The sequence below is a fragment of the Carlito syrichta genome, unplaced genomic scaffold, assembly GCF_000164805.1.
Source record: "Carlito syrichta isolate Samal-C Ts95f unplaced genomic scaffold, Tarsius_syrichta-2.0.1 Scaffold315119, whole genome shotgun sequence".
Classification (NCBI taxonomy): domain Eukaryota; kingdom Metazoa; phylum Chordata; class Mammalia; order Primates; family Tarsiidae; genus Carlito; species Carlito syrichta.
The window spans coordinates 261,973-279,537 of NW_007259215.1; the positions used below are offsets into that span (position 1 = coordinate 261,973).

At 41.5% G+C, this 17,565-nt stretch overlaps 1 protein-coding gene across 5 annotated transcripts in view; it reads left to right on the forward strand.

The window, feature by feature from the left end:
- Positions 1–17,565, forward strand: part of OSBPL3 (oxysterol binding protein like 3) — a 184,600-nt gene that overhangs the window by 77,078 nt on the left and 89,957 nt on the right. For 4 of the 5 annotated variants that reach the window (XM_021706076.1, XM_021706078.1, XM_021706077.1 and 1 more), the window contains exon 1: positions 3,339–3,585. In XM_021706076.1, the coding sequence (XP_021561751.1) occupies positions 3,490–3,585 (96 nt within the window). In that variant the 5' untranslated portion in view covers positions 3,339–3,489. Of the gene's footprint in view, positions 1–3,338; positions 3,586–17,565 lie in introns of those variants that run through there. The other variant, XM_008072326.2, reaches the window with a different exon arrangement.

Here is a 17,565-nt window from a genome sequence, read left to right on the forward strand (position 1 = left end):
CTGATGCCTGGGTTTTGAGACCAGCCTGGACAACTTGATGAGATTTAATCTTTACAATAAACCAGAAAATTAGCTGGGCATGGTAGCACATGCCTGTAGTCCCAGCTATTTGGAAGGCAGAGGTAGAAGGATCACGTGAGCCTAGCACGTTGTGGCTGCGGTGGCCATGAACATGCCACTGCACCCCAGCCTGGACAACAGAGTGAGACTTTAAAATAATAAAAATAAAGATAAAAAATAAAAAAACTTGCACACAAAGAGATCTTTTGTTGGTAGTCATAATCCACTGTGGAATCAGTTGCCATAGCAGTGGCTAACTCCCTGCCACCCCCAAAACTGCATCATTTGGGGCTCCCATCCATCAGCTTGGTTTTTTCCCCCCTCTTTCTTTTTTTTTTTTTGAGTTGGAGTCTCACTCTGTCACCCAGACTGTAGTGCAATGGCCGCTCCCGGCTACTGCAGCCTCAATTCGCTGGGCTCCAGCGATCCTTTTGCCTTAGCCTTCCAAGTGTCTGGAACTACAGGCACGCGCTACCACACCCGGCTAATTTTTTTGATTTATTGTAGAGATGAGGTCTTGCCAAGTTGCTCAGGCGGGTCTTAAACCCGCAGGCTCAGGCAATCCACTCACCTCAGCCTCCCAAGGTGCTGGATTACAGGCTGAGCCACCGAGCCCGGCTTTTCCCCCGCTCTTTCAAACAGCAACAACCAAAACTGTTATTAAACAAATTATTAATATATCTTTACAGCCTTTCTTGGCAGTTTTTAACTAGATTGCTTCTACCTTCAGGTACACTTAGCTAACTATATGACGAGGCTGATGTTGGTTTGCTTTTGGTTGTATTTATTGTTGGTTCCAATACATAATGAATAAAGAGATTTGGAGGGTTATCTGAGAGTAACGTGGGAACTGTGTTCTATGGCTACAGGTACCTTAATTCCATTTTCTGAGATTGTGGTAGTTTTCTTCATTGTTTTGATTTTGGTTTATGGTTTTAACACACTCATTTTTTAAAAGAACTTAGTGTCAGTGGAGGCATAGGAGATTTGAATATTGAATAATCAACCAAATTTTGATATCATATCTAACTAGCTGGTTCCTGGATAATTATATAAGTCTTCTTTTTAAAATTAGACTAGGCAAACATTCATAAATGAATGGATTGGATTTTCTTTATGTTGCTAACACGCCCAGGAAAATTGTAGAATTTACTTGAACTTAGTATGTTAAATAAAGTCCTGGCCTTCTGAAGCCCAAACCAAACATGTTAGTTACCCTTAGCCCAGGGCAGTGGAAGAGAGCAGCAGTTCTGTGCCCACATTTCTCCTCTCTGGAAACTAGAAAGCCCTGTATCAGGACAAGACCCCCAAAGAACTGCAGGCATGGCAGGTGGCAGCCCGGCTTACTGCCTGTAAGGGGTGCTCCTGCCTCTGCCCTGGTCGATCCTGGCACTGTGCCATCTTGGAGGCTGATATTGTGTTGTAGAAAGAATGGGGTGTTACCTCTTCAGAGCTGGTATTCTCCCTCCTGATTCTTTCTAGTCCAGCGGCCCATGTCTCAGAGGTGGGGCAACAGCTGTTATCACCACACCTGACCTCTAGGGGCATGCTCATTTTTCCAGAGCCATGGTTAGTAGGTTGGGAAATAACCCTGAGGCAGCCTTTTGCCAGCTGTGTGATTGGACAAGTTACCTAACTTCTCCAAATAATAAAAATACTATACGCCCATCAGCCTGTTGGTTAAATGAGACAATGCTTGTGGGAATCCTTAACATAGTGCTTGGCAGTAAGTAGTACATGCTCAATAAACATCATTTTAGTTATTTGGAAATTCTGCTTCTTCGCATAGTTCTTGTCATGTCATGTTATAGTTTCTTAGAAGATGTTTTCAAAAATCTCCACCCTACTCTCTTCCAAAACAAAGGGGTTTTTAAAAAATGTAATAAAATGCACATAATGGCTGGGCTTGGTGGCTCAGCCTGTAACTCAGCACTTTGGGAGGCCGAGGTGAGGGGATTACCTGAGCCCGTGGGTTCAAGACCAGCCCAGGCAACTTGGCAAGACTTTGTCTCTACAATACATCAAAAATTAGCTGGGTGTGGTAGCACACGCCTGTAGTTCTGGTTACTTGGAAGGCTGAGGCAGAAGGATTGCTAGAGCCCAGCAGGTCGACACTGGGGTGGCCATGAGTGTACCACTGCACTCTAACCTGGGCTACAGAGTGAGACTTCAACTCCAAAAAAAAAATACACACAACATATAATTTACCTATTTAATCTTTTAAAAATATATAATCCAGTGGCATTTAGTACACTCACCGTGTTGTGCTACCATCTCTACTGTCTAGTTCCATTCTGTCTCTTGGATTTGCCAGCTCTGGGTATTTCATGTAGAAACATACAATATGTGCCTTTTTGTGTCTGTGTTCTTTCATTTAGCATAATGTTGTCACAGTTCATCCATGTTATACTGTGCATCACTATTTCATTCCTTTTAGTATCTGGAAAACATTTCATTTTATGGATATACTGAAGTTAGTTTATCCATTCACTAGTTGATGGACATTGGGTTGTTTCTACTTTTGACAGTTGTGAATGACATTGCTATAAACACTGGGCTATAAGTTTTTGTTCGAATACCTGTTTGAGTGGAATTTCTGAACCATATAATAATTTTATAATTAAATTTCTGAGAAGCTGCCAAACTGATTTCCACTGTGGATGTGTCAGTTTCCATCACCATCAACAATGTCTGAGAATTCCAATTTCTCTACACTTTCCAGCACTGGTTGTTTCTAAAATTATTATTATTCAGGCTATCCTAATGAATGTGAAGTGGAGTCTCATTGTGATTTTTTTCTTTTTTTGAATTGGGATCGCTCTCTGTCACCCCGGCTGGAGTACAGTGGCATGAGTATAGCTCACTGCAGCCTTGACCTCCTGGGCTCAGACAATCCTCCTACCTCAGCCTCCTGAGTAGTTGGGACTACAGGTGCATGCTACCATGCCCAACTAATTTTTGATTTTTTTTTTTTTTTTTTTTGTAGCAATCAGGTCTCTATTTTGCCTGGGCTGGGATTTTTTTTTATAGTACTGATTTTGTGTGTGCATCTGGACCCAAATTTCCATATTACTTAATGTTCTTAAGTCTGTCATTTTGCAAAGCTACATGTAAAACTACCTATTCAATATTTTCAATGAGAGAAAGGTATAAAGCGCCTTTTCCTTCTCAGCCCCTGCTGTATCCAAACATCGTGACTCTCTAATCTGTAGTACGTTTAAACTACTTGCAGACAATTCGTGACTAATGCCTCTGACCTTCTCTCTAATTCTTTTTTTGGTTTTAGGATTTCCTCTAGGTCACCCAAAATGCTTTTGAAACATACTGGATAAGAGCTGAACCACCTGCCTCTGTGGGACTTCCATACTCTTGGCTCCTCTGTCTTCTGATGGCATTTTGACTGTGTCAAGGCCGAGTGACTAGCTGCTCATGATGGGTGATGAGAAGAACCTTGGCGTGTCCCAAAAACTGGTCTCACCTTCGAGGAGCACAAGTAGCTGCTCCTCTAAGCAGGGAAGTCGACAGGTAAAGTCTAACTCATGCAGACTTCAAGATGCACATTTAAGTCACCAACTTTGCAGGTGAAAATGTGCACATTTACTTGGGAATGTTTAAGAGCATCTGCTCTCAATCATATTGTAATCATATGAGGAGAGTAAATTCTAGATTGCAATAATGTAGCTTTAGTGCCTACCAGGTAGGAAGAACTGCATTTGACTCTTTGCATTATTGTATTTAATCTTTGCAACTACCCTCCCAGCGTACATATTAACATGTCCATTTTCCCCCTGAGGAAACTGACTCAAATCCACCAAGTTACTTGCCCAAGGATACTCAGCTAGTAAGTAGCAGAGCAAGAAAACCAAGCTCAGTCTGTTTGACTTCAGAGCCTAAGCTTTCCCTTAGACCCTGCTAACCAAAACAAAACGAAAAAACCAAACAGCATTTTTCCAGTAATTATAATATCCATCCCTTATTTCCTTCCCTTCTCCAAATCTTTTATGACAGCTTGTAACCACAGATTGCGCTGTTAGTAACTTTGAGTCTCACTTGCTTTACCTCTAATGGATGTGGGAACCAAATCAACAGAAAAAGGGTCAAAAGGAATTAAGTAGAAGGAAGGAAGAAGTGAAACAAAGAATTGACTGATTAACTTCTAAACAGCTGTCAGTTAATTATGTCGTTTCCTGGTTTTTTTAATAATCTTAGTTGGCAAAATTTGCTGGTTTTAGATCAATGGCAGTAAATGCATATTAATCATTATAATTCTTCCCCCTTCAGTTAGGTGGAGAGAAAGTGGGCTGTCAAAAAGGTGAATTTAGGCTGGGCGTGGTGGCTCAAGCCTGTAATCTCAGCACAAGAGGATTCCCTGAACCCAGGGGTTCAAGACCAGCCTGGGCAATTTGATGAGACCCTCGGCTCTACAATAAATAAAAAATTAGCCAGGCATGGTAGCATATGCCAGTAGTTCTAGCTACTTGGAAGGCTGAGATGGAAGGATCGCCTGAGCCCAGCAGCAATTTGAGAATCTGGTGACCATGAGTGTGCCGCTGCACTTCAGCCTAGATGACAAAGTGAGACTCCAACTCAAAAAAAAAAAAATGGTGAATTTACAACCAGTGGACGCTGTGCCTTTTCAGTACCTACCAGTTCTGTTGGGATTGCCTTTCGCCCATGGAAAGTGCTGGCCTGAGAACTTGCCCAGAGTCCTTGGTTCCAGATTTGGAAGCAACAATTAAGCAACCTCCCAACTGAGGCACATCCACGTATTTATGATACATCAAGGGCCTCTCCATTTGAACGTTGCATGGGACAAGGAGCTTGCCATCCATGCATCTATGATCCTAGGCAAATTAGATTTTGCCACAGGCCTGACATTTGGGGAACTCTCTAAGATCTTCCCTGAGGGGTTAAGAAGGAGAATTTTGTCAGCACTATCATCACTTCCTTCTGGGATTAAAAAAAAAAAAAAAGACTAAAATTAGTCATCAGCTAATGCATCATGGCTCCCAGAAGTTCTATTTTTATGAGTGTAATTATGCTTGTTCCGTTTTGTCAACTTTCATAGAGGTGTTTTTCTCCTTAAACTAAAATTCGGGTTGGGATTAGAGCAGAATGTGGAATTTCTTCCACCTACCCCATTCCCCTTTGCACTGAGTGGCATAGGTTGCTATGCCTCCTTTGATAAAGAAAGAAAACATGATTAATTTAAGTAGCAAGTGGTGATAATACAAAAGGAATTGGAGCAACTCAATGAAATTCTCCGGTTATATACTACAGAAACTTTTTTCAATAGTGTTTGAAATTGATTGGTCTGGTTTTCACAAAGTTTTTTGGAGGTTATGTAATAAAGGGTCAGGGGAACATTCCTTGACACCTCAACTTTTTCCCTGACTTTCATCAAATGATTATCTTCTATATTTAAGATCTCCCACTTTAATATGCATGTAATGTTGCTTTGTAGGGGTAAATACTTATCCTCTGTTGCAGAGTTGGAGAATTTGATACGTTTATTTCTGCATCAGGCCGAGTTTAGCTATATAGCCCATGTTTAATTTTCAGGGGCCATTTTCCTAGTCCATTTACTTTTCCATCCTTCTGTCAGGGAAAGGTGGTCTGTCCCAGGGTAGGTTTAGTATTTCTGTCCATGTTGTTCACGTTGGCTGTCCATGTCCGTTCCGTATTCACAAACTAGCTCGGTTGTGTTTCAGTCTTTAAAGATGATGCAGAGGTGCAGAAACCTTGGAAGCTCTCACTTCATGGCTCTTAGGGACCCACAACCAGGATCTCTCAATTGCTAAATATAGGGATAACACTGTGTTTCCAGTCACGTCATTGAGAAGTACAAGTTAAACATTGAAAACCTCAAGATTTACATAGGAAGAAATTTAATTTGAGGAATACTAAAACGTAACTGAAGATAATCTCTGCAAATATCTACTTGTTTTTCAAATGCCAGTTTGAAGTCATTTTCAAGCTACTCTGTTCTTTCCCTTTCATCTGGAGGGGATACTTCTGATGTTGATTTTACTTGTTGTCTTTCTTAGTGCTAGCCCTTCTCACATGCTTTGGAATTACGGCTTAGAGCCTTATCTGGAGTTTGTTTCTCACGTGTTCTTTCTCTGTGCATACCATGATTCACCTAGGAATTTGCTTCCTATTTCAGAGGATCCAGGTCCCGAGCCACGTCTTACATTTGCAGTGAGCGACTTATTCGTGATGATGATGGACTATCAGGGATCCACTACCAGTCCAGCAGCCAGTATGGCCCAACTGTGTGGCTATGTTGGCCACCTCCCTCCTTCCTGGGCAAACAGGTTTTTAAAGCCTCCTTTCTCTGTGGTGCAGGGGCTTCCCCTCCCAGTCTCTGATTTCTAGCAGTGTGCCTGGCTCAGGTCCCAGCCTTTTCCTGGAGACATTTAGCCCCATTAGTCCATAGAAGTAGGCTAATGGACCCTCTGTCTATAGTATATTTTACATTTCTATTTGGTTTCTGATCCATGGAGACATTTAATCTTTTTTTTTGCCACATTGTTTTTTCCCCAGCTTTCTTGAGGAATAAGTGACGGATTAAAATTATATATATGTATGGCATAGAACGTGATGTTTTATTATGCAGACACATTGTGAAAGGATTATCACAATCAAGCTAATTAACATATCCATCACCTCACATAGTTTTCTTTTTGTGTGGTAAGAACATTTAAGCTCTTTTCTCACAGCAGATTTCAAGTATATAGTACAGTTAAACTGTGGTTACCATGCTGTGCTTTAGATCTTCAGAATTTATTCATCCTAAATAATGAAAACATCCTACTGTTTGGCCAACATCTCCCAAATTCTTTCATCCCCAGTCCCTGGTGGCCACCATTCTACCCTCTGCTTCTATGAGTTCAACTTTTTTAGATTCCACATATGAGCTCATGTGATATTTGTTGTTCTGTACCTGGCTTATTTCATTTAGCTTTTAATGCCCTCCAAGTTCATTCATGTTATTGCAAATGAGAGGATTTCCTTCTTTTTTCCTAAGGCTGAATAATATTTCATTGTTTGTGTGTGTGTATCACATTTTCTTTGGAGATGTTTAATCTTGTTTTTGAATCACACAGACCCAAAAGCAACCTACATGTGAATATTTTTGCTATGTTTGGAGTGAAAGTGGTACAAAATGCATGAACTTAAAATACCATCTTGGCTAGAAGTCTTGGTCTTCTTAAGTCACTTTTACTTAAATTCTCATCCAGTTTTGCCAGCTGACATTGAGAGTCTTTGAACTTCAGCTGCACTGGCTTTCTTTTAGTCCCTGGAGCTCAGTTTGCCCTTGTCCTTGATTCTTGAACTGAACTTGGCCAGCCTTCCTTTCTCGGACCTAATTGTAAAGTCTCAAGGAGCTATGCATTTATGAGTAGATACTCCCCTACCTATATGTTTATGATAAAAGAGCTTGCGTCCTTGAAGCATAAAATGTAGGTGTTAATTGTGATTTATATTTTCACTATTACATCTGACCTAAGACACAGTATATAACACAGGGCCAAGGATACCCCAGGAGAAGAGTTCTATAAGCTTTTATCTTAAATACTGGAGATATTAAATTTTGTTGTTGTTGTTTTTGAGTCGGAGTCTCACTCTATTGCCTAGGCTGCAGTGCAGTGGCGCACTCATGGCCACTGCAGTCTCGACCTGCTAGGCTCAGGTGATCCTTCTGCCTCAGCCTTCCAAGTAGCTGGAACTACATGTGTGTGCTACCATGGCTGGCTAGTTTTTTTGATTTGTTGTATAGATGAGGTCTTACCAAGGTGCCCAGGCTGGTCTCGAACCCCTGGGCTCAGGCAATCCTCTTGCCTTGGCCTCCTATAGTGCTGGGATTACAGGCTTGAGTCACCACACCTCGCCTGATTTTAAAAACAGTATACCTCACTTTGCCAGTGTGGAAATAGCCTGTGAATAAAATCTTATTAACTTTTGGGAGAAGAAAGGTGTGCATAGTGATTAGAACTGGAACTGTCCAATCTTGGTTAATTGGTTCTATGACCTTAAACTCTCTAAGCCTCAGTTTTTTCATCAGTAAAGATTGGAATAGCTTGTTGTAAGAATGAAAAGTAAACACTTAATCCAGGGGCAGACTTATGGTAGGTGTTGAGTAATTATAAACTTTCATTTTTATCATTATAGTTGACATTAATTTCAACTTTAATATTATTTGAGAAAGTTCTGAATGCTCATTGTTAATAGTTCTAGTTTTATTATCCCCCCAGAAACTTTTGCAGGCATCATACATGGACTCACCCATACTTCTTTGGTGTTGTACAAAAAAGACCATTGAAATATATACTGTGCATGTGAATACATACTTTAAAAAGAAAAAAAGCATCTTACTTTACACATTAACAAAATACTTTTGTGAAGAATGCAATAGACTGTTTAATAATCGGGCTATATTTGAGATCCTCATTATCTGGCATAATCTATACATAAAACAAGTAAAACAAGTTGGTGAATTTTACCCCCACTCTGTTGTGCTGGGCCTTGTCCTTGTCTTGCATGGGTGGCAAATGGTTTCCACCTCTCACTCCCTGTGACAGCATTTATCTGTTGGTAGTAGCTTCACACAGCATTGTGCTAAGAGGGACTCTGTGGTTGAGTCTGGGTTTAGGGGAAAGATTGCCATGTTTTTAGCTGTGATTTGAGGGCATAAGGCGGAGAATGCAGTGTGGATGCCAAGAGCTCTCTGCTGCAATTTTTATATTTTGTTATTGGATAAACGTTGTGGCAAGTGAAGTCTGTCTCAGTTCTCCATCCAAAAAATAAGGAAGAAACTCACCTCCTACTTTCTTCCCTGGAATGCGGTGAGAGAAGATGGAGTGTTTTCCCTGCTAAAAGCTGTCGAAACTCTTTGGAGGAAAGTCCTCTATAAATTTAAGAAACTGGTACAGTTACAGATAAATACCTCTTACAATGAAACTGGTACAGTTATAATTTGCCTGCAAGTTGGCCAGTTCCAGAACCAGCACTGAGATGGCTGTATTTCAAGAACCCTGACACTAAATTTCTCTTGTAATAGACCATTTTTCAAATATAGTCTCTTTGCCATATAGGAATCTATTTTTCGTTCTTTCTTTCTTTTTTTGAGTTGGAGTCTCACTCCATCGCCCAGGCTGGAGTGCAGTGGCATACTCATGACCACTCCAACATCGACCCTCTGGACTCAGGCGATCCTTCCACTCAGCCTTCCAAGTAGCTGGAACTACAGGCACCTGCCAAAATGCCCAGCTAATTTTTTGATTTATTGTAGAGATGAGGTCTCGCCAAGTTGCCTAGGCTGGTCTTGAACCCGTGGGTTCAGGCAGTCCTCTCACCTAGGCCTCCCAAAGTGCTAGGATTACAGGCTTGAGCTATCACGCCCGGCCAGGAATCTATTTTTCTGAAAATTCCCACCTAACAGACCCCTCTTACACACACACACACACACACACACACACACACACACACACACACACACAATAGATTATTGATTCCCTCTGACTTAGTCATGTCCTGTTATTTATAGGGCTCTAAGTTGACCTTATCTCAATGTTTTTCCTCATCCCAGGCTTTGGCTCAGCTCTCTCCTCACCTAGACTGATTCATATGAAACCCTACTGCCCTTTTAAATTATGTCATTTCCTTGGCAAGACTCTTAATTTATTGCTGTAAAACTTAATGATTTTTATAAAAATAAGACATGTTTATTGTAGACCATTTAGAAGGTGTATGTGAATTGCAATACTCTAATTAATTTACTATTATATGGCTACTGCTAGAGCAAATAAATTGAAGCCTGAGAATGACCATGGAATGTGGAGGTCATTGCCATCAGGTTTTCTTACAGTATTGGGAGAGAAAATCTGGTCAGAGTTGATTCATGAGAGACTAGGAACAGAGGAATAGAACACCTAATTCTACACCAGACAGGATTTGAGAGAGCCCTTCACACATGATCTGCTTTGGAACCTTGAGCTTGGCTAATTCCATGCTTAACACTGCCATCCTCTCTCCCCACGTGGTGGACTCTTTTGATTAGTTCTTTGGTTAAAGAGTATATGGTTCTTTGAATATGGGGTCCTATTTATACACCTTTTTATCTCTCACAACATCTAGCACAGGTCTCTACACATGGAAGATATAAATTATTGGACTGAATTTATTGCATGCCAGCAGCAAATATCTCTCCATCGGAGTAGGTTAGGATGTATGACCTGGTATATATAGTGAGCATGAGGGAACACAAAGCTACAAATTCTTAAGCTCCCCGACTCCAGTGACATATTGTGTGGATTTGTAAATAAAAAGAAGGGCTTCTCCATTGCGTTCATTCTGGCAAAGGGTGAAATCCATAATCTTCTATACCTGTGGTCTATGAAAGGCCTACTCTAACAAAAGTCTGGAACAAAAGTAAAAATGCTGACTGTGGAAACTGACGTGTATTCACAGATACTCTGTTTTTGCCTTCTGGGTGACCTTGTCATATTATTTAATGACTCTGACTGCCAGGTTTTTAGATATGAAACTTGGTCAATTATGCTTACTTTTGAGAACGAAATGAAGTAGCAAATATGAGGCACCTAGACAAGTACATGGGAGACATTCAGTAAGTGTGGATTAAACAAATGAATGAATAAGCATGCGGTTGCTGGGTAGAAAGATTACCATTCACAAAGCTCTGTAGATACCTTAAGTGGGTTAAGAGATAACCAGTGGGTGGGAGAACTGCTATTTAAAAACCTGTAAAATATGAGTAATTGCAATTTCCTCTTGTCTTTTTCCCACTGCCCCCCTACATTTCCTTCCTAGAACTTTCAAAATAACACATTTCAGAGGCCAGATTGAACTAGATAAAAGTGAATGAATATGGTCAGTCTTTATTGAACAAGTCCTATAGCCCTGAGTTTTATTTCATCAATTAGTGTTTATTAAGAACCTATTTTTAGGCCGGGCTCAGTGGCTCAGCCTGCAATCCCAGCACTTTGGGAGGCTGAGACGAGTGGATTGCCTGAGCCTGTGGGTTCGAGACCTGCCTGGGCAACTTGGCAAGACCTCATCTCTACAATAAATCAAAAAATTAGCCAAGCGTGGTAGCGTGCGCCTGTAGTTCTGGCAACTTGGAAGGCCGAGGTGGAAGAATTGTCGGAGCCTAGCAAGTCGAGGCTGTGGTGGCTGGGAGCGTGCCTCTGCACTCCAGTCTGGGTGACAGAGTGAAACTCCAACTGAAAAAAAAAAAGAGCCTATTTTTAAAAGCCATGAGCAGGAATATGTGAAGCTATGAATGACAAGACAGCTGAACAGTCCATTAAGAGTAAGGAATAAACTCTGATTGGAAAGATTATATTAAGAGAGCACAGCCTCTATTTTTTAAAATGTATTGTTAGCATTTGGCATAAAAGCTAGAAATCAGAAAGTGAATCCTGCTAAAATAATTGCTACATTCTTCACTCATGATTGCAGAGGATTTGAAGTGGAGATATCTATTGCTAGGTAAGTCTCTATACAATTAACAGTTCAGTCTTGTCACCCTGCTGTTTCTGGGCTAATCTTCAGTGCCTTGAGCTCTCCCGGAGTCACCTGATGAGAGCTTATTTATGCAGGCTATTAGATTATGCTGTACTCCAGAGGGTCAGTCTGGTTGGGCTTGTTGCCAGAACCCATAAAACAGATGAGTTAAATGGGGGAGAATTTGTCAAGGAAGGAAAAGTGAATTAAAGCTATAATGTTCAGGTGTCTATAATTTTAGCTGTCTGAGTATTGAAAATGTTTAGTCTCATTTATTTCTTTTAATTCATTATGTCTTTAGAGATACTGAGATTTATCAACTGCCTTTTCTAAGTGTAGGCTAAAAAACACCACAAGAGAGACCAGTCCAAGAGCAGAGGGACCTTGGAAACATCATGATTATCTCACATTGTTTTATGATGGTCATAGAAGACGAGAGGCAGCAAACATGAACTCTGGAGCCAGTGGCCTGAATTTGAATCTTGGACTATCTATAAGCTGTTTGGCTTTGGGCAAGATACCTACCCTCTCTGTGCCTTGGTTTCTTTTTTTTTTTTTGAGTTGGAGTCTGACTCTGTCGCCCAGACTGGAGTGCAGTGGACACTCCCGGCCACCGCAGCCTCGACCTGCTGGGTTCCGGCGATCCTTCCGCCTCAGCCTTCCAAGTAGCTGGAACTACAGGCATGCGCTACCACGCCCGGCTAATTTTTTGATTTATTGTAGAGATGAGGTCTCACCAAGTTGCCCAGGCAGATCTCGAACCTGCGGGCTCAGGCAATCCACTCACCTCAGTCTCCTAAAGGCGCGGGATTACAGGCTGAGCCACCGAGCCCAGCTACCTTGGTTTCTTATGAGGTGCGTTAATTAGAAGACAGCCTGCATGTGGAAGTGCTATGTGTTTGCCAGGTAAACATTGACCTTTCATGAGCAGGGGCATCCCAAGACGCTTCGAGCAGTGCCACCGCTGCTTCCCCATTCCCTACTTCCTCCTTCCAGCTGGGAGGTGGGTGGCACAGTACAGGGGCAGACAGCTTGGCTTGTGTCTAGGCTGCTCTGAGAGGAAGAGTCAGCAAGGGACACTAGAAGTTCTGACTATCCGAGAGCATCTTTTTACAGCTCATAATATCCATTCACACTGTCCCTTGGAGTCTCAGAACAACCCAGTGAGGCCTGTATTGTTTTCTGCACTGTGGTAAGAAAATATGGCCCAGAGATAGGAACTGACTTGTTCAGAGTAACACGACTAACGACTGTTAGGGGACCAGACTACCATCTCTTTGGAGAGCTCTAGGTGTCTTGAGATGCTAGACAGAAGGTGTCACCAGTAGTTAATTCAAGTACCCTGTGCCGTGTGTCCAATTGATTGTTATTTAAACAAGCATCCAGCAGCCAAAACCTCTATAAATACAGGGCTCAGAATAATGTGGATGAGTGAAACAGTCTTTGGATTCCTCTTTGCCAGAAGCTGTTTTGTTTGTTTGTTTGTTTTTTGTTTTCCTGGTGGGCCCAATAGAGAAAAATAACTATATATTTCTTAGAAGTTAATTTTCTAGATTCTCATTTTCTGGGCCTTTTACTTCTCCCTGCTGATCATTTAGCCATACCTATGGTTATGACACTATAGCCTGAAAACAGGAAATAACCTGAAATTCTTTTTTTTCTTTTTCTTTTTGAGTTTGGGTCTCACTTTTGTCATCCAGGCTAGAGTGCAGTGGCATGATCACAGCTCACTATAGCCTCGACCTATTAGACTCAGGTGATCCTTCCATCTCAGCCTCCTGAATAGCTGGGACTACAGGTATTTGCCACCATGCCTGCTAATATTTATTTATTTATTTATCATTATTATTTGAGTCAGAATCTCACTCTGTCTCCCAGCCTGGAGTGGAGGGACACATTCACAGCCACTGTAGCATCAACCTGCTGGGCTCAGGTGATTCCTCTGCCTCAGCCTTCCAAGTGGCTGAAACCACAGGTGTGTACCACCACACCTGGATAATTTTTTTGATTTATTGTCTCTTGGTCTCGCCAAGTTTCCCAGGTTGGTGTTGAACCCCTGGGCTCAGGTAGTCCTCTCACCTCTGCCTCCCAAAGTGCTGGGATTATAGGCATGAGCCATCACACCTGGTCAGATTCTTTTTGTAGGGATTAGGTCTTGCTATGTTGCCCCTGATGGTTTTGAACTCTTGAACTCAAGTAGTCCTCTGACCTCAGCCTCCCAAAGTTCTGAGATTATAGGTATGAGCCACCATGCCAAGGCAAGACTCAATTCTTAATATATTTCCACTCTGATTAAGTCTTTTAAAGAAAGAAAGGAAGGAACAAACACTTGATGTCAGAAGAGGTTAAAGTGTCAGCTCAAGTGACATATTTGTGTTGTCAGGCTTCTTTGTTCTTTTCTATGTGCACAAATGACAGACTGTCAGGTATATCCCATACTCTGAAGATTGGTAGAAACTGAACTCTCAAAGCATTTCTGGAGGTTGCTGAACTGTCTATACTGTCCTATAATTCCACAATAATAATCATAACAAATATATTTGGATGGGCTTTAGAAATATTACTTTGATTAAAAACTACATGGGATGCCTTAAGAAAACAAATATATTTATTTATGATTGGTGGTGGGCAAAATGCAGGATATAGGAAGGCAGAACCCTGGCCCAAATGCTTTGACTGAGAGCACAATGTAGTAGTAGTGCAGTTACTGGAATATTCTCGAAAAGCTATTGATGCAAATGTGAAGTGAACCAACTCACCAGATCTTCCTGGGGAGAGGAAAGTCTACTTCCATAATTTGATGATATTAAAACATGAAAGGCGCAGAAGTAACAGTGTAAGACGTAGGGCTGAGACAAAGCAGAAGAATTCCCCAGAATCATGTGACTTCCCTCTGGGGCCCACACCCTGGCCCTGCCATCGAGTTTCCCTTTGCACCTGTATACAAGCTTGAATCACAGCCAAGATCACCTTCTCTCTTCCGACTCCAGATGAGTCACATTGCTAGCACATCCTTGGCCTAGTGGTTTCTAGTGGCCTTAGTGGGCTGAATGGTGGCCCATCAAAAGACATGTCCACATCCTCCTTAAGTAAATAAAAAGAATCTTCACAGCAAAATCAGTAACAGGGTAAAGAGACAACCTGTTGAATTGGATAAAATACTTGCAAACTGTTCATCTAACAGGGGACTAATATCCAGAATATACAGGGAACTCAAACAGCTCAACAATAGCTGGGCACAGTGGCTCATGCCTATAATCCCAGCACTTTGGGAGGCCGAGGCAGGAGGATTGCTTGGGGCCAGGCATTCGAGACCAGTTCAACAACAACAGCAACAACAACAAGACAAAAGAATCCCATAAAAAGTGGGCAAAGGACATGAATAGACATTTTTCAAAAGAAGACATACAAAAGGCCGACAGGTATATGAAAAAATGCTCAACATCACTAATCATCAGAGAAATGAAAATCCAAATCACAATGAGAAATATGGTCTTACTCCAGTCAATATGAGTACTATTAAAAAGACAAGAAATAATGGATGTTGGTGATAATGCAAAGAAAAGGGAATTCTTCTACACTGTTGGTAGGAATATAAAGTAGTGCAACCACTGTGGAAAACAGTATGGAGATTTCTCAGAGAACTAAAAGAAGAACCACCATTCAATCCAGCAGTTCCAATACTGGATATCTACCCAAAGAAAAAGAAATCAATATGTCAGAAAGATATCTGCATTCCCATGTTTATTACCACACTAATCACAATAGCAAAGACATGGAGTTAACCTAAGTGTCCATTAGCAGACGATTGGTTAAGAAAATGTGTCATGTATACACAATGGAAACTATTCAACCATAAAGAAGAATGAAATTACGTCTTTTGCAGCAACATGGATAAGCCTGGAAGCCATTATCTTGAGTGAAACAAGCCAGGCACAGAGAAACAAATATCTCATGTTCTCATTCATTATTGGGTGCTAAAAAATGTGGTCACATGGATATAGGCAATGGAATGATAGATAATTGAGACTTTCTTGGGTGGGAAGGAGGAGGCTAATGAGAAATTAGTTAATGGATACAATGTACATTATTCAGGTGATAGATACCCTAAAAGCTCTGATTTGACCACTATACAACCTGTGCATGTAACAAAATTGCACACACCCCCTATACATTTATACAAATTAAAAGGGAAAAAAAAGACATCCACATCGTAATCCTGGAACCCATGGATGTCAATGTTACCACATTTAGAAAAAGGATCTTTGCAGAGTAATTTAAGGATCTTGATTAGAAGAGAAGCCAGGATTATCCAGGTGGGCCCTAAATTCATTGATGAGTGTCCTTTTAAGAAACACAGAAGATCTTGGCCAGGCGCCGTGGCTCAAGCCTGTCACCCCAGCACTTTGGGAGGCAGAGGCGAGAGAATTGCCTTAGCCCGCAGGTTTAGACCAGTCTGGGTAACACGGTGAGACCTCGTCTCTACAATAAAGCAAAAAATCAGCCAGTCGTGGTAGCACACGGCTGTAGTTCCACCTACTTGAAAGGCTGAGGCAGAAAGATCGCCGGAGCCCAGCAGGTTGACACTGAGGTGACCGTGAGCATGCTGCTATACTCTAGCCTGGGCGATGGAATGAGACTCCAACTCAAAAAACAAAACAAAACAAACAAAAAACGCAGAGAAGACAGACATAGAGGAGAAGGCGATGTGGCAGTGGAGGCAGAGATTGGAGCGATGCAGCTACAAACCAAAGAATGCCGTGGAGTGCCAGCAGCCACCAGAAACTGGAAGAGGAAAGAAATGAATTCTCCCCTAGAGCCTCTGGGAGGAGCATGGGCCTGCCAATACCTTGATCTTGGACTTCCGGCCTCCAGAGCTGCTGGAGAATAAATTTCTGTTGTTTGAAGTCATCAAGTTTGTGGTAAGTCATCAAAGTAGCCTTAGGAAACTAATGCGCTCTGCTTTTTACTGTTGGTCAATCTACCTGCTGGTCCCTGCTCTAGTCCTTAGTCCTAGCTAAGGAGGATCTAGGCCTTGGTGATTGTGCCTGCATGAGCTCATGCTGAGGATTTGTTTGAGTCTCCCATTTGACATTTACAAGTTTTCAGCTCTGTGGTATCTATTTTTAATACCTGTTCATTTCTTGAGTGCCAGTACTCGGTTTTATATCTTGCATTTCTCATTCCTGATGCTGAGCTTTAGACCTTGGGTAGGGACTGTTCTATTGAGAGGAAGCCTAGTTACGAACTGAACAATAACATACTCAGCACTAGTCATTCCTTCTTTGATTCATAAGGTTCTGTGGGTTCTTAACTTGTCACTAGGGTCTCATTATGAGGGTCTCTGTTATTCTTGTGTAGTACTATGGGAAAAAAACTCAACTCACTACTGATTTGCATCAAGGATAAGAAAGAGTTTATGATGCTAAACTTCTGCTACCTGCCCCTAAATTCTAAATCATGTATATGTTAATTACTTGGAATATATCTCTACTTTGATCGCAGGTTTCACTTAGCTCTAAAAAAATAGTCTTGACCAACATTATAAGAGAGAATATTGTTATCAGCTAGTCTTGAACACACTGTAAGAGGGGCTATTGTTATCAGGTGCTAGATACTGTGTGGGAGTCCAGACTCAGTGTTCAAATGGGGCCCACCCGTTAATAGTTTGTGATCTTGGGCAAACTGTTTGGAGCTTCAATTTTCCCATCTGTAAAATGGGGATAATAATACTTTCATTATAAAATCATCACAAGGCACACAGAATTTTTTTTAAAAAGTAGTTATTACTTTTGTTACTGTCATCACTAACACAATAGTGACTTTAAAAACCTCACTGCCACGGTAGGCTGCATGGACAATGTGGATTGAATTGGGTGTCTTCATCTTTAACAGCTCTTTTTTTGTGTGTGTGTGAATCGGAGTCTCACTATGCTGCCCAGGCTAGAGTGCAGTGGCATACTCACGGCCACTGCA